This window comes from Crinia signifera, chromosome 19 (genome assembly GCF_055691185.1).
Source record: "Crinia signifera chromosome 19, ASM5569118v1, whole genome shotgun sequence".
Lineage (NCBI taxonomy): Eukaryota > Metazoa > Chordata > Amphibia > Anura > Myobatrachidae > Crinia > Crinia signifera.
The window spans coordinates 123,303,099-123,326,330 of record NC_139226.1 but is presented as its reverse complement, the minus strand read 5'-3'; the positions used below and the strand labels follow the sequence as shown (position 1 = coordinate 123,326,330).

Genomic DNA, 23,232 nt, shown 5'->3' with positions numbered 1-23,232 from the left:
GCCAATTAGAGAACGGCCAGTCATTTGACAGGTATTTTAAAATCTAATACCCGCCACTGCGCGTCCCGTCCCGCAGCGCTGCTGTGCTGATATCTATGATCATCACTGCCCGGCCAGGTCAGCACTCCCCGGCGCCGCCAGCTTAGCACTCAGGGACCCGTTGCCCGCCCCACTGCTCCCCCTGATAAGAGCACCGCCGCCCCCTGACCCTCACCGCCCGCCCCCTGCACCCCGACATGTGATAAATCGCAAGCGATTTATCACATGTCAAATTTGGCTCATCAAGTGCCAAATTGTGTGTGAGCCTCCCGGGCAGCTCACAGGAGAATTGGGTCCGACTTGTCCTAAGGACAAGTCGGCCTAATGTACGGGGGCCTTTAGAGATGACATCTTCTCCAAGCAACTGGAAATCCGCTGCCCGGGACCCCCGTGGTGCCTACGACATGCTGGGGTCAAGCCCAGCACTAGAAAGCTGCTGGGCTGCTCCCAGCCCCCATCCGTGAGGTGAATGATGCACACCGGCACCATTTATCTCCTCCCCGGCTGCATACCCTGTTGCATCCTCGATACTTGCAACAGTCATTCAACCCGGGTTGAATGACTCGGGTTACCTGTTTACTTTACACTGCCCCTGAACACAAGTCTTACCCGTGTTCAACCCTCAACACTTATTGGGGGTGTATTGTTGGGTCTTTGGACCCCAGTTATATTTAAGGGGCATGTTTGAACTGAGGCTGACCCAGGTTGACCCGTAAATATCCTGGGAAATGGGGTCGGTATACAAATGCATGTTATGGGTCACTCCAGTACATGCCCTAAAGCCAGATTTACCCTGTACTAGTGCTTCTCTTCTCTGTGTCTGTCCTGTACCTGTCATTGCGTTGGCAGCATTAGGGGTACCCCTGCGGCACATAACTGATCATTGCTGATTATCAGGGCCATAACTAGGTGTGTGCCAGTGGTGCCTTGCCCACTGTGGGCATATCCACTGGTACACACCTTGTCCCCCGACTCTCCCTGTTACAGGCTGAGAGAGCGCTTACCCTCTGTGCTGCACTTTTTTCCCCAGCAGGTGGATCGTCCTGTGGGCATTATGTGCATAAGGGGTGCTAGTCCTGTGTACATTACATCTACCTATACCTAGAGCAGTGAGCCTAAAGGGCTCTAACTGGTGCAGTGTGTCTTAGGGGCTTTACCTTGCGCAATGTGTACAAGTGGCACTGTGTAGTGTAATGTGAATAACGGACACTACTGTGTGGTATAATGTGCATTGGTACCTTTATGTGACCATGACCCTTCCCTATGAAGCCACACCCCTACATTCTCCTTCGGCGTGCACTGACCATGTATTGGGGGGGGGGGTGACAATTCTCTTTATGACACATGACACCAAAATGTCTAGTTATGGCACTGGTGGCTATTATATACAGTAGATGTTTGATCTATAACATACAGTACCAGTCAAAAGTTTGGACACGCCTTCTCATTCAATGGTGTTTTGTTTATTTATGTTATTTTCTGTATTGTACAGTAGATTAATACTGAAGACCTCAAAACGATGAAAGAAGACACATGGAATTATGTTGTAAACCAAAAAGTTTTAAACAAATCAGAATATTTATTATATTTTAGAATCCTCAAACTACTGTAGCCTCCTTTTGCTTTGATGACAGCTTTGCACACTCTTGGCATTGTCTCACTTAGCTTCACGAGGTAGTCCGTTGGAATGGTTTTGAAGGAGTTCCCAGAGGTGCTAAGCACTTGTTGGCTGCTTTTTCTTCACTCTGCGATCCAACTCATCCCAAAGCGTCTCAATTGGCTTTAGGTCTTTGAGGAATCAAAATCACAAAAAAATATTTTGATTTGTTTAAAACATTTTCATCTACAACATAATTCCATATGTGTTCTTTCATAGTTTTGATGTCTTCAGTATTAATTTACAATGTAGAAATTAAATTTAAGAAACAAAAACCACTGAATGAGAAGGTGTGTCCAACTATTGACTGGTACTGTATGGTTTTTGTTTTTAGTTACTGATATTAATACATTTTTCTTTTTTTTAAAAGAAGTAAAAATATTCTGAATTAAAAAAAAAAATATATATATACCAAAAATAACCAGTTGAAGATCACAAGACAAAATTTTTGGGTCAATTTCAAAAGCAAACGTTGACCTGTCCTCGTATTTTATAATGAGCAATGCACTGTGTTTTATTTTCAACCACATTCATTTTGAACAAAGACACCAAATGAAGCTACATAAATGTGATCTTGTTATTAATATATCTAAAAGATACAGTATATATTCTTTTTCCCAACAGAGAAATGTCATTGAATCCTATTGAATAGCCAGAATGACTAAGGATCACAACTGAAATCCATCTCCAATCTCACAAAATGCAGTTAAAAACCAGTCAAACCGATTCACAGCATGGATTATGTGATACATCAAACCAGGTTCCAAAGCCAGACGAAATAAAGCAACATAAAACACAAAGTACCTCAAACGATGTAAAAGAAAAGAAACAACCTTCAACTGATGATAGTAATGAAAACAGACCGGAATGGTCAAAAGATGCTCTTTCTGCGGAAAAAAGTTCTACTGATCCCTCAAGCAAAAGGAGACTGAGAAAGGTTTTGACTGGTCCTAGAAAAGCGGCTTCATCAGCACGAAAAAAGAAGAGATGTAAGTCTGGTTAAATTACTTGAAAATATCTGACATATCGAATATTTGTGTTTCATAAAATAAGTTATTCCTCAGATTTTTAAGATCTAAATCACCAGTGCTCTAGCATAGAAATATATTGGCGAAAGTAACCTAACAACAATATAATGATGGCTGCAATATTACAGCAGATGTAAGTCCATTCATATAATACTGCAACATTTAACCCAAATGTTTGCTCATGGCCTAAATAGAGTCAATGTGTTAGGGGCCCATTTATCAAGCCGTTGTAAAATGCGATCCTATCACCTGAATATATCACCCTCTCGCAGGGACAGAGACGGTCCCTACGATGTGCTGAGCTGGGCACCAAGGGGTCCGTGCACGGTTAGCGCTCACCCCCCCCCCCCCCCGCACGCCTCCGCCGACCGCAATGCCCTGGCAGCAGTGCAATCCGTAGCCCATACAAACCTATGGGGGATGCGCCCAGCAGTGGGGCAGGAGGGATCACCCGCCCATCCACCTGGCTCCCGGCTCCATCGTCCGCCCACCGATCTGGCTCCTGGCCTGCACCACATAGCACCCTGCCGCACCACACATATAAGTAAATATGCAGACGGCTGAGGCGGGTTTTTTTTTATTAGGGAAACCAATCCCTATTGGGCATTTTTATATCATGAATTCTGGGATTTAAGAAATGCCTTGGGATTGGCATCCCTAAGTATGGTGTAATCATCCCTAATTGGATTTCTTCAGTGGCAATCCATGCTAATTGAATACCCCACTTAGCAGTAACCCAATCTATCAGAGCTTTAGAGAACCCGGGTTCTGCACACTACACTGTACTTTATTGTGAATAAGAGTCACTACTTGATATTGAATTTCTTGAGCAGTTAATAAAACTAGGTTGTCTAATTAAATTTCATCTTGTGAGTCCGTGTTCCTGGAGTCTGCAAACACAGATTGCCTTGCACTGAGCACAAAACTAGATGAAAACAAGGCAGCAGTGTCTATCAATTATCATAATAAACAGGGATAAGATATTTTTCAAAATGAGCCAACTGCTACAATTGGTTTCAAAATATATGATCGTGAATACGTTAACATAATATAATATATATCTGATTGAAAATGGAAATTTATAAACAAGTATTCTAGAGATGCGGATCTAAACACACTGATGGAATGCAATCAGATTTTCTTCAGGCACATTAATCTAACAAAACAATTGAAGGAATAAATGCTTAACCCATGCATTGAGAGTTGGGTGTCAGGTCTGGGGTCTGTTGTGTTCCCGGCCCTGACCGTGGTGGACCAGTGGAGGGCGCTGTGTATCGGAAGGCTGGAGGCCTGATGAATGACATGCACAGAGCCAAAGCCTTGCGTACCAGAGTGTTGGCGGAGACCGTAAACAGAGGCGCGGAGTCTAACCTGCCAGCGGTATTCACCAGGGACCCCCGCAAGGGGATATGGACTTCGCTGCGTCTGACAGGCAGGTCGCGGCCCTCTGCCCTGGCCCTCTGGACGTAGGCTGTGAGTGGTAATGACACTGGAGACACGGGTAGGTGGAATAGTGTCTGGGAGGCACAGTGTGAAAGTGTCAACACTGATGTCGACAGCTGGGTCGATGAGATCACTCAACTGCACGATGGTAATAGCAGGAGGCTTCTGGAGATGGTATGCCAGGTGAGGATGGTAACAGGAGTAATCACTCGACTGCAGAGTGGAATGGCAGGAGTCTTCTGGAGATGACAAACCAGGTAGTAACGGCAGAATCTGCGAGAGATACACGAGGAGACCGGATAACCAGGAGCCTTTGGAAACAGCTGAACACAGGAGGTACTGAGGTCAGATGAACACATATTCAAGGCGATGACTGAGAGTTAGAGGCCGGAATATATCCCCCTCGCTGAGTACTGATTGGCTAGCTGCAGCAGCACCAATCAGTACAGGAAAAGAGTGAGCATACCTGAGAGGTATGCAGGTGTGTGGGTCAGAGGTTACCCAGGCTGAGCAGCGGGATTGGACCCCCTGGTCAGCTGAGTGCAAGTGTCATGGCGGCGCCCATGACGCGCGGAGTCCACCATGCCGGCATGTCGATTACACGGGTCAGCGCCAGCCACACATGGGACATCTTGCCAGACACTGACAGCAACCAGAGGCCTTACTCTCAACGCTGACCACCGGGAAGGTAATGGACGTGGTCTCAGACGGGGCTGAGACCCACGGTTTGTGACAGTACCCCCCCCTTTTAGGGTGGGCACCGAACACCCTTTAGGCTTGGACGGGTTCTCTTCATGGAACACTTTGAGTAAACGGGGGGCATGCACATCTTCTGCATTGGCCCAACTCCTCTCCTCAGGACCATATCCTCTCCAATCAATGAGGTACTGGAGGCGCCCATATCGCCGACGAGAATCAATAATCTTGTTGATCTCGAATTCCACTCCCCTGCTGGTTCGAACTTTGGGTAGTGATGGTGAAGAAGTATGGAAGCGATTCAGGATGAGAGGGCGTAACAAAGAGATGTGGAATGAGTTGGGGATGCGTAAAGATTTGGGTAACTTCAACTTATAAGCCACAGGATTGATCTTTTGAAGAACAGTGTAAGGACCAATGAATCTGGGAGCAAATTTCATAGAAGGGACCCTTAGTCTGAGATTTCGGGTAGAAAGCCAAACTCTATCCCCTGGACGCAACTCAGGAACAGCTCTTCTCTTGCGATCTGCAAAGAATTTGTACCTTGTTGAAGCTTTCTTGATGTTGGAATGAACCTCTCGCCAGATTTGAGAAAAGTGTTTAACGGCTGCTGCGGCTGCAGGTACTTCTATCGCAGGTAAAGCTTCAAAATTGGGGGCACGGGGATTTTGTCCATAGACTATAAAGAAAGGGGAATGACCAGTGGTAGTGTGGTACCTGAAGTTATGAGCAAATTCTGCCCATGGGAGGAGTCTCGACCAGTCATCTTGAGAGGATGATATATAAAGACGTAGGAAAGTCTCCAGATCCTGGTTCACCCTTTCTGTCTGACCGTTGGACTGGGGATGATAGCCTGAAGAAAACTTTAATTTGATTTGGAATGCATCAGACAGGGCTCTCCAAAACCGTGCTACAAATTGTACCCCACGATCGGACACAATTTCATTAGGCAAGCCATGACTTTTGAAGATATGTTGTACAAACAGCTGAGCCAAACTGGGGGCGGACGGTAGCCCGGGTAATGGAATGAATCGGGCCATCTTGGAAAATCTGTCAACTATTACCCATATGGTGTTATACTCTTGAGATTTGGGTAAGTCGCAGATAAAGTCCATTGAAATGTGAGTCCAGGGACGAGATGGAATGGACAGAGGATGGAGCTGGCCGGCTGGAGCTTGTCGGGACACTTTGTGCTGTGCACACTCTGGACATGAAGCCACAAACTCCTTCACCTCCTTGCCAATCTGCGGCCACCAATAGGATCTCTGAAGAATCTTTAATGTCCCCTGGGCGCCAGGATGCCCAGAGAATAATGACTTGTGTGCCCAGGAGAGAAGCTTCTGACGCAGTTCAGTGGGGACGAAGATTTTACCAGGAGGAGGCACAGGCGACACTTGCGTGGGAGCAAAGGCGATGGGGTCAAGAATGGGCAGATTCTCCTGTAGGTCAGAATCCTCTTGCATGGAACGAGATAAGGCATCAGCTTTCACATTCTGAGTACCTGGACGGTATAACAACTTGAAAGAGAAACGAGAGAAAAACAAGGACCAACGAGCCTGTCGAGGATTCATACATTGGGCAGACTGGAGGTATAACAGGTTTTTATGATCTGTGAAGATCGTCACGGGGAACTTGGCACCTTCTAAAAGATATCTCCATTCTTCGAGGGATAATTTGATGGCCAGTAATTCTTGGTCTCCAATGGAGTAATTTCTTTCTGCTGGAAGAAACTTGCGAGAGAAGAACCCACAGGGGTGGAGTTTTTCATCACTGTTCTTTTGGGATAATACAGCACCGACTCCTATGTGAGAGGCATCTACCTCAAGAAAAAAGGGTTTGTTGACATCAGGCTGGGACAGGATAGGAGCAGTGACAAAGGCTTGTTTTAAAAACTGGAAAGCTGCGACGGCTTCTGGAGGCCAGCTGGCTGGATTAGCCCCCTTTTTGGTGAGTGCGGTGATGGGTGCAATCAACGTGGAGAAGCCTCGAATGAATTTCCTGTAGTAGTTGGAAAACCCTATAAAGCGTTGGGCTGCTTTGAGGGAAGTGGGTTGTGACCACCCGTTAATAGCCTCCAACTTCTCTGGATCCATACGTAAGTCAAAACCAGAAATGATGTAACCCAGGAAGGGCACGGAAGGAACTTCGAAGGTACATTTGGAAATCTTGCCGTACAGTTTGTTTCGGCGAAGACGAGACAATACTTCCTTGACCTGAGTTCGATGAGAGGATAAGTCTTTGGAAAAGATGAGGATGTCATCGAGGTATACCACAAGACAAACATAGAGCATGTCCCTGAAAACCTCATTCACAAATTGCTGGAATACTGCTGGGGCATTACAGAGGCCGAAAGGCATTACCAGGTACTCGTAATGACCATCCCGGGTGTTAAATGCGGTCTTCCACTCGTCACCTTCACGAATTCTTATCAAGTTGTATGCCCCTCGGAGGTCCAATTTGGTGAAGACTCGGGCACCTCTCACTCGGTCGAAAAGTTCGGTAATTAAAGGAAGCGGGTAGCTGTTCTTGACTGTGATGTTGTTTAAACCTCGGTAATCGATGCATGGGCGAAGGCCTCCATCTTTTTTCTTTACAAAAAAGAAACCTGCGCCTGCTGGGGAACTGGAGGACCGGATGAAGCCTTTCTGAAGATTCTCCTGTATGTATACAGACATGGCTTGAGTCTCAGGAACGGACAATGGATAAGTTCGACCTTTAGGAGGGAATTTCCCTGGGAGGAGATCAATTTTACAGTCCCAATCACGATGAGGAGGAAGAGTATCAGCAGACTGCTCGCAGAACACATCAACGAATTCACTGTAGACTTCGGGGAGCCCAGGAAGAATTTTTACATTGGCTGAACGAGTGGGTACCACTGACTTGATACACTGCTGTTGGCAATGAGAACTCCATTGCTCGATCTGAAGCGTCTTCCAATTGATGTTGGGATTATGGAGACGAAACCAGGGAAGACCGAGGACGATTTCATAAGAAGATTTGGGAATGACAAGAAATTTGATCTGCTCCTGATGCAGCATGCCGACTCTAAGGGTGAGGAGGCTGGTACAGAAACGAACCTCACTGCCTGGGATTCTGCTGCCGTCAACTGCTGTAACCGCTAGATGGGGAACTAATGGTTCCATAGGGATCTTCAGTTTGGTAACCAGATCTTGAGAGATAAAATTCCCGGCTGACCCGGAATTTGCCAAGGCAGTGCTAGCATGGGCACCGGCAGGGGTATCCAAAGATACGGGCAAAACAAAGTCATTTTCTGGAGGAGATTTCACCACTTGACCCAACCTGACTCCTCCCTTACAGGTTAGGCCCGGTCGTTTCCCGAACGCTCGGGACAATTGTTAATGAAATGACTAGGAGCAGCACAATATATGCACAGACGATTGCGCTGCCTACGGGTACGTTCTTCGGGAGTCAGTCGTGATCTACCCACTTGCATTGGTTCTTCACGCGTAGGAGACTCAGAACGAACCTTGGGAGAAACTTTGGGAATTAACTTCTTGTGTTTTTCTAGTCCTCTCTCACGAAGACGTAGATCAATCTTGATACATAGAGATATAAGATCTTCCAATTGGTCAGGAAGATCGCGAGACGCCAGCTCATCTTTGATCCGGTCAGAGACTCCTAACCAGAAGGCAGCTGTGAGGGCTTCATTGTTCCACTGTAATTCAGACACAAGAGTTTGAAAGTGGATTACATACTGCCCCATGGGGCGGGACCCTTGCTTAATCTGGAGGATGTCGGTAGCTGCTGACACGGGTCGACCTGGCAAGTCGAATATGCGGCGGAAGGTCTGGATGAATTGATCATAGTCTGCCAGCAGAGGATCTGCTCTTTCCCATAAGGGTGATACCCACTTCAGGGCAGAACCAGTCAATAACGACACCATGTATGCAATTTTAATTCTGGCCGTAGGAAAGTTCTGAGGGATCAATTCGAACTGAATTTGGCACTGGTTGATAAACCCTCTGCAGGTCTTGGGGTCACCATCGTATTTGGTGGGTGCTGGCAGGTGGAGACGAGAAGGTAGGGCTGGTGTTGCTGATCGTACGGGAGAGGTTGACACAGAAGTCGACAGGGACTGTTGCAGGGTGTCCAACTGGCTGGACACATCCTGTAAGAATTTGATCACCTGCTGCTGGGTGGCTTCTTGGGTCTCCATTCTGGCAGCAACATTTTGAAGAACCGCTGGTCCCACACTTGGGTCTTGAGCCGAGTCCATCGGCCTTGAATATACTGTCAGGTCTGGGGTCTGTTGTGTTCCCGGCCCTGACCGTGGTGGACCAGTGGAGGGCGCTGTGTATCGGAAGGCTGGAGGCCTGATGAATGACATGCACAGAGCCAAAGCCTTGCGTACCAGAGTGTTGGCGGAGACCGTAAACAGAGGCGCGGAGTCTAACCTGCCAGCGGTATTCACCAGGGACCCCCGCAAGGGGATATGGACTTCGCTGCGTCTGACAGGCAGGTCGCGGCCCTCTGCCCTGGCCCTCTGGACGTAGGCTGTGAGTGGTAATGACACTGGAGACACGGGTAGGTGGAATAGTCTCTGGGAGGCACAGTGTGAAAGTGTCAACACTGATGTCGACGGCTGGGTCGATGAGATCACTCAACTGCACGATGGTAATAGCAGGAGGCTTCTGGAGATGGTATGCCAGGTGAGGATGGTAACAGGAGTAATCACTCGACTGCAGAGTGGAATGGCAGGAGTCTTCTGGAGATGACAAACCAGGTAGTAACGGCAGAATCTGCGAGAGATACACGGGGAGACCGGATAACCAGAAGCCTTTGGAAACAGCTGAACACAGGAGGTACTGAGGTCAGATGAACACATATTCAAGGCGATGACTGAGAGTTAGAGGCCGGAATATATCCCCCTCGCTGAGTACTGATTGGCTAGCTGCAGCAGCACCAATCAGTACAGGAAAAGAGTGAGCATACCTGAGAGGTATGCAGGTGTGTGGGTCAGAGGTTACCCAGGCTGAGCAGCGGGATTGGACCCCCTGGTCAGCTGAGTGCAAGTGTCATGGCGGCGCCCATGACGCGCGGAGTCCACCATGCCGGCATGTCGATTACACGGGTCAGCGCCAGCCACACATGGGACATCTTGCCAGACACTGACAGCAACCAGAGGCCTTACTCTCAACGCTGACCACCGGGAAGGTAATGGACGTGGTCTCAGACGGGGCTGAGACCCACGGTTTGTGACATTGGGAGTATGATGAAGATCAGTGGCGGAACTATAGCACCGCAGCCCTCCACGGTCGCGGGGGGGGGGGGCGCTGTGCATATGGGGGCACCGGGGGGGCTGCGGTGCTATAGTAATCCCCCCGCCCCGCATGCTTACCTGTCCGCGCGTCCCGGCTCCCCTCCTGGCTTCAATCAATGCTATGGAGACGGACCACGATAAAATGGCCGCCCCATAAAGCAGACTGTTCTCTGAAACTGTCTGCGGTATAGGGGCGGCCATTTTATCGTGGTCCGTCTGCATAGACTTTATTGAATCCAGGAGGGGAGCCGGGACGCGCGGACAGATAAGCATGCGGCAATGGGGGAGGGGGCACGGGGGGCAGGCACGGGGGGCAGGTACGGGGGGCCGGCCGGGCAGGCGGGGAGGGGGGGGGCGCCCCCCTATTAACGGCGGGGGGGCGCCCCAAACAAAGCTACGCCGCTGATGAAGATAGTACTATGCAGGGGTGTAAATTAATCTCAGTCGCTGTAGGCAAGTTGGAGTTTGGTGCCATTCACCTGTGCATATCATCTCAGAGTCCAGCAGCATTGCTTGCTGCAGCGCAGGCTGAGTGGAACCAGGCAGGAGCCATCCTGTCCCCTATTGCAAATGTTAGTAGAGCTACTGGTATAGAGCCAATCAGGGGCGTAGCTAAGGGTTCATGGGCCCTGGTGCGAAAGGTCAGCTTGGCCCCCCCCCCCCCCTACATACAACAAAATTTAAAAAAAAAAAAAATCCACCTTGATAATGATATATATTCAGTGGCAAACGCAGGATTTTTAAAGCACAGCCGTTATGAGTGAAACTTTTTTTGCTGGAAATATATATTAATGGCATCCTGTAACGAAACTGAAACATCTGGCTCTGGTGCCAACTACCCCTAAAGGAAACAATATCAACCTCTACATGGACAAAACTGAGCAGGCTATCTGCTAAAGGGCATAGTTTTGTACTCCTATGACCTTTATCAAGATATAAACACACATACACTGTAAACACAATTCTCTCTCACTCACTCACACACACACTGTAAGCACCATTCACACACACACTGTAAGCAACATTCACACACACACTGTAAGCAACATTCACACACACACACACACACACACACACTGTAAGCACCATTCTCACACACACACACACACACTGTAAGCAACATTCACACACACACACACACACACACACACACACACACACACACACACACACACACACACACAATGTAAGCACCATTCACAGACACACACACACACACACACACACACACACACACACTGTAAGCACCATTCACACACTGTAAGCAGGATTTACCTGCTGCAGTCCTTCAGTAGTGGCAGTCAGGCGGCTGCCACACTGGTGCTTCTTTCAGCCCGCTGGTGCACCCTGTCACGCTCTCCAGTACTTAGTGCGCGCACAGAGACGATGCAGGCGGGCCGCGGGTCCTCCGCATGACGTCAGTGCCGCGACACCCGCAGTGCTGAGTGATCAGGGGGAGAGCTTCTTGGGACCGGGTGAGCAGGCAGGCCGCCGGCGCCGGGCAGAACAGCTGCCGGCGCACGCTGCCCTTTATCATGCGAACATATTAGTGGCGGGGGTGACAGACAGTGGCGGGGGGTTGGGCCCCCCTGGCTCAGGGGCCCGGTCGCAGGTGCGACCGCTGCGACCCCTGTAGCTACGCCACTGGAGCCAATTACCTACGGGTACGCAGCAGAGCTCCATTGCAAGAGAATCCTGCTGCGAACCACACAGGTGATGCTTTACATGCAGGTGCCCCTTCAGGGCTTGAAGCCCAGTGGCTGGAGCCTCCATTGCCTCTGCAAGTTTTGCCCCTAGGACTATGTATCAGTTCATAACACCGTATGGCTGATACAGAAAAGGTATTTGTATACAACAGCTGTGCGACAATAGGCAAATACACCTCCTGACAGCTTCTGTGATCTGCTACTACGTCCGAAGACGCAGTCATCAGATCATCTGAGTGAACATTGGCCATCTCAGGATGTCCCAGTTCTGCACAAGTATAATGCAGATTCTACACATGTGCAGATCTTAAAAAAACAATTGATATGTGTGGTAATATTACAGTAACATCTGTTTCTGAATCAAACTCAGGGGTTTATTTACTAATGGGATGTTGCTATGGAAACCAATCAATCTATTTATTTATTTATGTAGCACCTTCTAGAAGATAATAGATAGAAGCAGATTGATTGCTCGGAACAACATTCCATCTTCAATAGAACTCCCACCTTAGGATATAAACTAGTGTCAACTTGTGTTCCATATGCATTTCTGAATGTAAGGTACTGATTTTTCGAAAGCATGATACATTGCCGCTATGCTAAAGTGAAGCTGCAATGGCTGGGGCAGTTATATATAACCTACTTCACAGTATGGGGGGAAATTTAATAGGATGAGAGATTCAGATTCAGGGGGAGATTCTCTAACAATCGCGGCCCAGCTCCGCCCCCCCCTTCGCCGCCCATCGCATACATAATTATCGCATATGTTCTAACATATGCGATAATTATGGCAAAGGACAGCTCTTGCGTTAAGAGCTGTCCTTTGCGGTGAGAGTCGCCAGGTCCCATTGGGTCCTGGCGGCTTCCCCCTCCCTCCCTTACCCGTCACTGCTGCTGCTGCACCAGGCTCTCCTCCTCCCTGCACCCGGAAGAGGATCATAGTGCAGGGAGGAGGAGGCGGTCACAGGTCCGGGCAGCACAGCTCTGTGCTGCCCGGACACAGGTGAGGGGGGGTCGGTGCGGGGCAGCGGGGGTCGGTGTGGTGCGGCAGGGAGTCGGTGCGGGGCGGCTGTGGGTTGCGGTAGAAGCCCATAGGCTTCTATGGGGCATCACCAGATTTTTCTGGCTATGCCCCACACCGCGGTAACCCGGCGGGGGATGCTTAGAGCATCCCAAAATATGCTAAAAACCCCGATAATCAGGGCCGGCTCCACCACTAGGCAGCTCTAGGCATTTGCCTAGGGCGCCGGCCACTGGAGGGCACCAGTTTTCAGCAGGTCCTCCCCCCATGGAGTTGAGTGGCACCGGAGGCCGCCGCAACTCCCCCCTCCGGATTGACTAGGAGGCCGCCGCATCACACGGCGCATCACCCGACACCCCCAGCCAACCACCCCCGGAACATAGCCGCCGCAATTACCGGCACCCCCCCTGTACAGCACCCGAATCGGAGCACACACCACCACCCCTAGGGGGAGGGGGAGTACCAGAGCATCCCCCCCCGCCTGGGGTGCTGCGGTGCCTTCCACCGGCACTGCCGATAATGGGGTTTTTACTGCATTTTTAGTTTAGAGAATCTCCCCCTCAATCATTTACACTGCAAAAACAGTTTGATATTTCAGTGTAAATGATTGCCGCTTTAAAAAAACTGGAGATTTCGGTACTTATGCATTATCTGGGCGCCCGATTTTTTCATTGCATGCCACTACTTAAGGCATGCGATGCGATTTTTCATTGTAAAGACCCAATTTTTAATTGTATAGTCAACCATGGGTGATTTCATACCCCCACTATCCAACTACGCATGGAGTTGATTTTATATAGTGTGGCGAGCGCAGCGAGCCACCGAGCCCGAAGCGCGGCGAGCGGACGCGGATTACTTTACATGTATTCTGCGTCCTCACGGGTCTCGCTGCGATCGCCACACTATATAAAATCAACTCTATGCGTAGTTGGATAGTAGGGGTATGAAATCACCCATGGGTGACTATACAATTAAAAATCGGGTCTTTACAATGAAAAATCGCATCGCATGAATTGTATGACACTATATTGCATGCGATGCGATGAAAAAATCGGGCGCTCAGATATTACATAAGTACCGAGATTTCTCTCATCCTATAAAATTTCACCCAACATGAGAGTTAATGATGGAAATTTACAGAATACACCCTTTCCCATTAAAGTGGCAATCATGTACATGGCAACTTGGTTTTGCAGTGTAAAAGATTGGCGCTTTAAATAAATGGGAAAACTCTCCCAAAATCTCTCACTTTTTGATTACATTTGGCCCTCAATTTTTATATTGATTGTTAGATATTAGTTAATGCGCCTTTAAGCCCCTGAAACACCATATCGACTAAGGGCCAGATGTACAAAGCTTTAAAAAGTAATAAAATGGAGAGTGATAAACAACCAGCCAATCAACTCCGACCTGCCATGTCACAGGTTGGGTTTGAAAAAATGACAGGTAGGAGCTGATTGGCTGGTTGTTTATCACTCTCCATTTATCACTTTTTGAAGTTTAGTACATCTTAGATTAAAAATGAGAACAGTATACATCAATGTGTAACCCTGGAGGTCTGGATGCTCTTTCAAGCTTCAGTCCACCAAGTGAATACGCTTTAATAAAGATAGATAGACATTTTGGAATTCAAAGAAAAATCCCACTGCACTAAAATGTTTAACCCTTTGAGTGCAAACATCTCTGTGAGAGATGTACAAAATATCTGCTAAAAATGCCAGCGTCGCTCTCATTTGTTATATAAATTCAAATAAAAAATGTTGTGTAAAAAAAAAAAATTAGATTTCCTATAAAAGGTAAACATTACAGGTCATTATAACGAATACAAATTTTTTCTTGCCCATTTTCACACCTATTTTGACAAATTCACTTGGCACTCAAAGGGTTAAGAACTGCAGTAAGCGAGAAAGTCCAGCAGTGGATTTGTAAATATGCATTGTTGTATTGCTCTGTGCTGAGGGAGCTAATACAATTTCAGATAATAATCTAAACACCACCATATAGTGACGTGTTAAAGGAGAATGCCAGGAAAAGAAAGCAGTTAATCAGCTTTTCACAAGTAAAGCTCATTATTTCTAAGTCCTATGATTAAAAACAAGGGGGGGAAAAAACCTTGATCATCCTCATTACGCAGCAAGGTGAGTCATCCCAGAGACCACTGGAGCCAGCTTTGCAGTGCCCTAGATATGTCTATTTTTAGCCAGTGTTGCATTTCATTCACATTTCCTGCTGAAAGATCATCAGGCTTTGTCATTTTAAATAGTCTCCTCCTAAAGATTTTTTTTTACTTGTGAGCTGCATAAATAAATGATTTATGTTATGGTGAAAGTTACAAAACATTTTAAAAAAATGAAGCTTACAGTATAAAATGATTTAAAGGCTCATATTTATGTATTTAAAATGATTCTAGTAAAAGCGTAGCCAAAACCTTGTCCTTTATCTGTGTTTTTAACCGAAAAGGTTGTGTGACCAAACTAGTCATGCAATCTCTACCTACAGTACCGTACAGTACCACGCAATTACATTAACTTGGAGGATACATATACTCCTATGCTACTTGAAGGATCACGTAAATAAATCTATATACATGTTGGGATTAATGGTAATACAGGTTGAGTATCCGAAAACCACAGTCTCCAAAATGTACTTTTTTTTTTTGTAAAAACCTACTGGCTACATCTGTAACTAGCACCTATGCCCAGTAGTGGGCATAGGTGCCAATTCTGTGGGTGCTCAAAGGCCCGAGCACCCACGGAAATTGATGAGCACCCAAGGTGCTCGAGTTCTGCTGCTGGGCCGCCATATTAAATTGCTAATTTGCGGCTGCTGCACCCACATTGCCGGACCCGCCACCTGGGAAACCCGGGAAGAGTGTATTCTGTCCACGGAGTACCTGCACTGTGGGGGCATTTATGTACCTGCACTGTGGGGGCATTTATGTATGTGGAACTCTGTTGCCGTAATTTGAATATTGGAGACAACTGTGCTCCGTAATATCAATTGGTATTATTTTGTGGCCACACCCCTTCCCCATGAAGCCACTCCTCTATATTTTTGGCTTGAGCACCCACTAGCAAAAACATAAAACGGCACCTATGCTATTGGGGACATGATGTGTAACTGGCACTACTGGGGCCATGATATGTAACTGGCACAACATTTTGCTTCATGCTCAAATAAAATATATTTGTGTGTGTTTCATGTATTTTATGTGCTTATACAACATAAATGCAAGATACCTCATTCAAATATAAAAATATTCCAAAATACAGAATAATCTGTTATCCAAAATAATTCTGGTCCCGAGCATTTTGGATAAGGGACACTCAACCTGTATATTTCTCACTCTTTTGCAGAAAATGAGATCCCCTGATGAGTCTGTTCTAAATGATAGCATAAAATAGCTTTTATTTCATCACCTACTGTAGCAGTGGTTCCCAAACGTTTTTGAATCACGGTAGCCCTAGAATAAAAGTTTCTTATTGAGAAATTTAGAAAAAAATATATAAATGTAAGTAAATTGTGGTTATAGTTAATTCTTAGCTTTAATTATGTGTGGAGGGACAGGATTCACTTCTGATCGTCCACATAATTTATGACTGGCAGCTACCAGCACTGGTTTTGCCTTTTCTAATGTCCATAAATAAATTGAATCGATCCCGGACCAAGAACCTGAGGCACCCCAGGGAACCAATGACCTAGGGTCAATATACTTGTCTTGGATTTCTGCCATTATTGTTAATGTTTCATTTATTCCATGATTGTCCCCAAATTAATATATGCTCTCTAAAAGTGCCCATACAATAGTACAATATGGCCCTTTTTTTATACAATTTGATCCATCAGGCCTATAAATCATGTGAAAAGTGTCATATCATTTATATGTCATTTACTTCTGATTCCAATCCAATGCATACAGTAGGTTGTCCTGTGGCTTTTCCAGGGGCAGTGAATGGCATACGATACACCGTATGCCAAGGGACTGCATACGATGTAACGTATGCAATCCAAGCCTCCAGGGAGTACGACGGCTTCCTGGGGGGCAGTTGCCAAAGTATTGCATGTAAGGCTGCATGTGATACCTTGGCTTATTGTATTGAGACCTTTACTGTATACATTAGAGTAATACCTTTTTTATACCAAAAAGCTAGGTACCAATCCACCCGGCTTGTGACCCCTTTAGACTCACTTTCCAGGTTTGATGTCAAATCTGCCTGGGGGGTAATGTCAAAGGGGAAGGGGGGGTGTTTCTGGGCCGTCCATTGTTGGGAGAGGAGAGCATGAGTGAATGGATCCCAGGTCGCATCGAACCGGGTTACCCGTTTACACTGCCCCACCACTTGGGTCTTCCCTGTGTTCCACCCTGGTCAGGATCAGGGTAGGATTCCCAGGAAAATGGCCCGATTTTTTTTCAGTGCTCCTTTCACAATGACGCTAAACCAGGTCCACGAGGAAAAAAGTATTTGCCTCGGTGTAAAAGGGGTATTAGTGTCCCTCAAGTTACTTGAAGCTAATGTTCTACTTTTTAGGCTTCTTTTATGTGTATACTGTAATTATGCTTTATGTTCCATTTTTAATAATATTTTATATATTCTTCATTTTGATATTTTGATGCCAATCCCAGGGATTGAAAAATGCTCAATCCCGGGATTGGACTCCCTAATAAAAAAAAAAAACACCCCTGCCCCCCAAACTGCCTGCTCAGCACATCACTTCAAAGGCAGAGTAAACCCCTACCATTTCTCCCCATTACCCCTGCGCTGTACACTTACATGGCGAAGGTAACAGGTAGCAGCAAGCTCATCTTCAGTGGATCCCCCTGGAAGCAGCACAGTGGGTGGGCAGCTGTTTGGAACAGAGTAGTGTAGAGGCATAGCGGCTTCCGGGCTGTGCAGTGTGACATGATGTCAGGGGTCATGCTGTGCAGTCCGCCCGCCGGTGGTCAGCAGCAGTCGGGCAGCATCTGAGCCATATACTAAGGTGCTCAGCGCTTCCCGGCTTGAAAAAAACAGTTCATTTTGCATGAGGTTACTAATCCCAGAATTTTGGGATTGGAAGGCTCAATCCCGGTATTAAAATCCAGACGAATTTAGGCCAAAATCCCGGGATCCCGATCCTGGGATTAACCTCCCTAATCCTAATTTATTTACACCATTGCCCATTATAAATTGGTCAAGCTACTTGTCTTTATTCTGTTGTAGCCCTGATCCCAAAATTTGCCTTTCACCCTGACAAATTTTTCAAGACATCAATGGAGTTTGCTGTTTCCTTTTGATTTGCTTGGTATTTGACAACTTGCTATCAATTTTTCAATTTGATTTGTAGCAGAGCACGGATTTCCCTTTCACATCACAAATGCTGGGGTGGAACCCGAAATTTGGACACGGGTCCATCCCGGAAGAGACCCAGTATTTGCAATGTTTCGCTTAATACAGTGACCTGTCAATAAGCCGGGTTCCTGGCGCAAAACGGGGTGAAGCAGTGGTCTGTCTCTAAGCTCTGCCTTCTCCATAGTGTGAAGTATGCGCAGCACAATACAGTAACCCGGGTCGATCTGGGATTAGCTTTTCTTTTAAGAATGCCGGGTTGCTGGAACCGGGGAATTGAAAAAGGCCTTTTCACATCGCACCAACCGAGTTATTTTTACGATGTGAAAGGGGTATATATATATACTAAAGCTTCTAAAAATTAAATCAGGTAATTTAATATATTTGCCTATAGCAACCAGATTCTGGTTGTCATTTTCTAGGAAGTAATAGAGAAATTAAAGACAGAATCTGATCACCTCTTTTTATTTATAAAAACTTTATTAAATATACCCCCTAAGCTCTAGCACATGTTTTGAACAAAACTGTTCCCAAGTGACCACAATGTATTTTTGTCAATGTTTTTCTCTTGTGTGGACCCAGGAATCACTATTTTGTCACTCCACAAGAGGCCATAACTCCTTAATGATTAAATGCACTTTACAACCATCCTTCAGGCATTGTCTGCAATATCTTCTTTCGCATCTCATCATCAATTGTAGCCTGTTCCATTTGACATTTGTCACTGTACTTGTTTCTCCAGATCTGTTTCCCCAGGTCATCCTTTGTGGGAGGGAAAGTCTTTCATAACTGGCTATGATTCCATTTGAAAAGCTTAAACTGTTAGAATTCAATGTATAGTGTAATACATTCTTTGTCATTTTTTAAGGTTCACAAAAGAACAGTGACCCTAAGAAATAGTAGCAAGTTATTAACACAAGCCAATCACTGTCTGCTGTTCTTTTTGGTTTGATAGTACACTAGGTGATCGTAATAGCTACTTATATATTTTCTTAGATGTGGTGGCATATATAACAGTTGCCGGAAAACCAGTAATAATAATTTATTAGGAAGGGAACAGCAAAGCCTTGGGATATCAGGATAGGGATACCAGGATAGGCTTCTAGTGGTCTGGTACACTTGCTAAGTAGCATGGTCTGTTTAAATGACATACATAACAATTATAGCACACTAGCACCCCCTCCCACCCTGCTTAGCACGGGTACATTTTTTCTAGTAACAGTGATGTTTGTAAATAAATATGATGTTAGTGACATAAAATTTCTTTGTAGACCACATTTGTCATTTTTCCTTCAGACATAAGTACAAAAATATTTTTTTAAATGTAATACGTGAAAGGGCCACAAAGTCTAGCTACATTAAGTGTTTGACCTTGTGCTTTATTTATGGCAGAGCAAATTGTTATCGGGAACTGGGCTCATTAATTAAAAGGTAAATTTGAGGGAATCATTGGGATTCTGGGTATAACAGTTTCTCCAGTTCCACAGCCATTATATTACCCTCAATGAAAATTTTGTCAGTTTTAATTTGCAATCTTTGCCCATTGTATGCCCTCTTCTCCCCATCACACACCCCCTGCCCCAGCCATCCAACTATATACCCCCTGCTCCCCATCACACACCACCTGCTACCCATCACACACCCCCTACCCCAGCCACCCCGCTCCACACCCTTTGCTACCTATAACCAACCCCCTGCCTCAGTCAAACCATTCCATGCCCCTGCTCCTCATCACACACCCCAACATTCAGCCCCATTGTCTCATTGTGCCTCAAGAAACACAATGTGCTCCTGAAATGCCCCCCTCCCCAGTCACACACTCCTTTGCCCTCTGTGTCAGCATGCACACTGGCCTTCTTCCACTGCACCACAAATCCTCCATGCAAGCACCATCCCATACCCCTGACACAGCATCTCATTCCCCTCACCTGTTCCTCATCCGTCTCCTCCTCACATCTACTCTGCTCCAGCCGGACACATGCGAAAGCTACCCTTGCTTGCTGGATATGGCCAGGGACACTTGCAAATTGGCATCAAACCCAGGTCCACCCCCCCACACACACACACACACACAGTCTTTGTGGCCCTTAGGGGCCAAGTCAGTTACCACACGCAGCTGCAAGACTCCTGCTGGATCTCAAACTGGATCCCTCAGCACAGTTGCCAGCATGTGTCTAGTCCTGTTCCGAGCTGAGAAGCACCACTGACAGCTGTGCGCAGGATGCTGTTATCCACAGCACTGAGCGGGGCCGAGGAAGGAGGAGAGAATCGACCCCAGAACCTGCATGATACAACATTTTAGCACTACGATGTGGCGAGGGTGTATGGCAAAGGTGGGTTATAGGGATTAACGTAGGATATGTGCCAGGAACATGAATACACTTAGAATGGCAACTGTACTACAAGCACCGGGTTATGACTTACACAGTGAGTGGGTATGGCTACATAGCGAGTGCCATATTCCATCCCGCTTTATGATAAACTCTGTGTGCTCAGCTCTCATATAGAATAGGGCAATGGTGACAGGGTGTAGGCCACAACAGATGTAGCGCTGCATAAAGTACTTAGTTTACTCACGTTGGCCGCTACGGCTGGTGTAGAAGTAATAGTGTATCCTTCTGTATCCTTACCTAGTGTAAAGCCATACATGGTATAAAGCAACGTTCCTGATTCTGCAACAATGACAGCAATTATGGGCAGCACACAGACGGTCACATGCCCCATGCACTCATCAGCCCTCCCGCACACAGATCCTCATTGTCACACACTCAGGTGGAAGCAGCATCCTCATGCCATACTTACCAGCCTCTGGCAAACAGTATCCTCAGTTAGGTGTCTTGCACCATTTGCAGTGCATGCAGGAAGCTGCACGCCCCGTATCCAGCAACGGCACCAGGAGGGAGGAGTGATGGCAGTGAGTATTTGCGGATGAATGTTTGCATGACCAATGGGGCAATACGGAGGGGTGGTGGAGGGATAAAAGCAGATAGCTGATATTGGCTGCAAGAACTGGAAGACCTGTACTATGTAATAGTGAAAACCGCACAAAATTTCACCCATCGAGATTATCGCGTTCAGACAGACAGAAAGATGTGCTTCAGGGACTTTGCTATATATATATATATATATATATGAAAAAGAGGTGAGAAGGGCGCCTTCTGGTGTAGTAGGTCTAGGTTTAATATAGATCCCTTCACCTTTAGTGAGTGATCACCCCAATAGTGTACACGTGTACCGTTATTAGTGGATTCCAACCACTTTTTGATGAGCGTGTTATCAGGAGTATAGCATCCAGGACTTGGGTATCTCTTATCCCCACAGATTATTCCTCTCAAATCATCATAGTGGAACAACAAAAGAAAATGGAAATAGAATAGTGTAATATTGCTAACACTGTTCCACTATGATGATTTGGAGGACAGAATTTTCCTTGATCCGGAGAATCCACTCAGCGCTTGTACCACCCTCTTTTTCCAATATATATATATATATATATATATATATATATATATATATATATATATATATAATGTAAGGATTAAGCTGAAAAGCACTGCAGAAATTCCTTACAGGTTATGAATTCTAAAGTACTGTGAATTACACCAGTTGGTCGCTTATTATTACCATTAATTATACACATACTTGTCTACCCTCCCGGAATGGCTGGGAGGGTCCCCCAAATCTGGTCCCCCTCCCGGCCCCTCGGAAAGGTGGGTACGTCTCCCGCATTATCACCACAGCCCCTGCTCCCCCTTCCCTGCTATATAAAATGCAGAATTTTGCGGGTCCGCAAGGAGGGGATAAAATGACATGATTTGCATCATTTTGCATCATTTTAGCCCCTCACCCCATCCACAGACCTGCAAATTAATGGGGTTGCCTGTCATGGGCACGGGGCTTGGTTACATCAGCCTCGTCCCGCCCCCGGAACTTAGCCTAGTCACACCCCCCTTCGCGCCTCCCAGAGAGGAGTTTTTTAAAGTCGGCAGGTATGATTATACGGCGCCACAAAGGGTCCTTACATGGCACACAATTGAGTCTGTTCTGGGTGGCAGGTGAGCACCATACGCACTGCATTATAGATGCTTCACTGTGTTCTTGTCAACTGCTGCACATTGCTGCACCACCACCATAAACGTAACTGAATGTCTGTTAGGTGATTCCTGTAAGTAGTAATAGATAGAACTCAATTATGGCTGCAGATGCTAAGCAATATCAACCGTAACATTGAAATCCTAAATGGTAGACATCATGTGCACCTCTGAGGAGATGAATTAGCAGCAAGCCAACATGACGTATAAGGGAGGTTGGGGGATCCTTGGCAGACATCCATAATCTGCTTGTTCTCAAGAAAATAGGGCTTGTCCTACATCTAACATTGAGGAGCCCGAGGGTGCAGAAGCCTCAATATCTTTCTACTGCAGCCTTCAGTGCTTGGGCCTCTTGGAGCAAGGCGTGTAGAGAGAAATCTAACAATAATCTGGTTGAAATGTAAAACTAAAAAATCCATATGCCCCCCCTCCCCCCCATTGCATCACACAACTCCTGCCCACAGCACGGCTCCCCGATCCAGATTAAAAGAAGCTCCTTACTATCAGGTGCCAGAGACATGGAGGTGTACCTGTGCTCACTATGGGCCTTACTCTAGTTCACACTTTCTGACAAAATCCTTCTTAGATGGACAAAACCATGTGCACTGCAGGTGGGGCAGATGTTACTTGTGCAGAGAGAATTAGATTTGGGTGGGGTTTTACTTCAAAGTGAGATCTATATTGCAGTGTAAAAATAAAGCAGCCAGTATTTGCCCTGCACAGAAACAAAATAACTCACCCAAATCTAATTATCTATATATAACTTATATGGCACAGGGCGATTCTTCCAGGCGATTTTGACTAGATTGTCAAAATCACCTAGAAGGTTTGACAGAATTGCCCCATGTGTACACAGCGGGTGATAACATTGCGCAGCCAGATAGACTGTGCAGGCAAGAAAATGACGCCACCTGCACCGTGTATTGTCGCAGGGCTGGCACGG

At 46.5% G+C, this 23,232-nt stretch overlaps 1 protein-coding gene across 3 annotated transcripts in view; it reads left to right on the top strand.

Moving 5' to 3' along the window:
* TTLL10 (tubulin tyrosine ligase like 10) overlaps positions 1–23,232 on the top strand; it is an 81,355-nt gene that overhangs the window by 10,840 nt on the left and 47,283 nt on the right. For all 3 annotated transcript variants that reach the window (XM_083163253.1, XM_083163252.1, XM_083163251.1), the window contains one exon: positions 2,321–2,685. In XM_083163253.1, coding sequence (XP_083019379.1) covers positions 2,397–2,685 — 289 coding nt within the window. In that variant the 5' untranslated portion in view covers positions 2,321–2,396. The remainder of the gene's footprint in view (positions 1–2,320; positions 2,686–23,232) is intronic.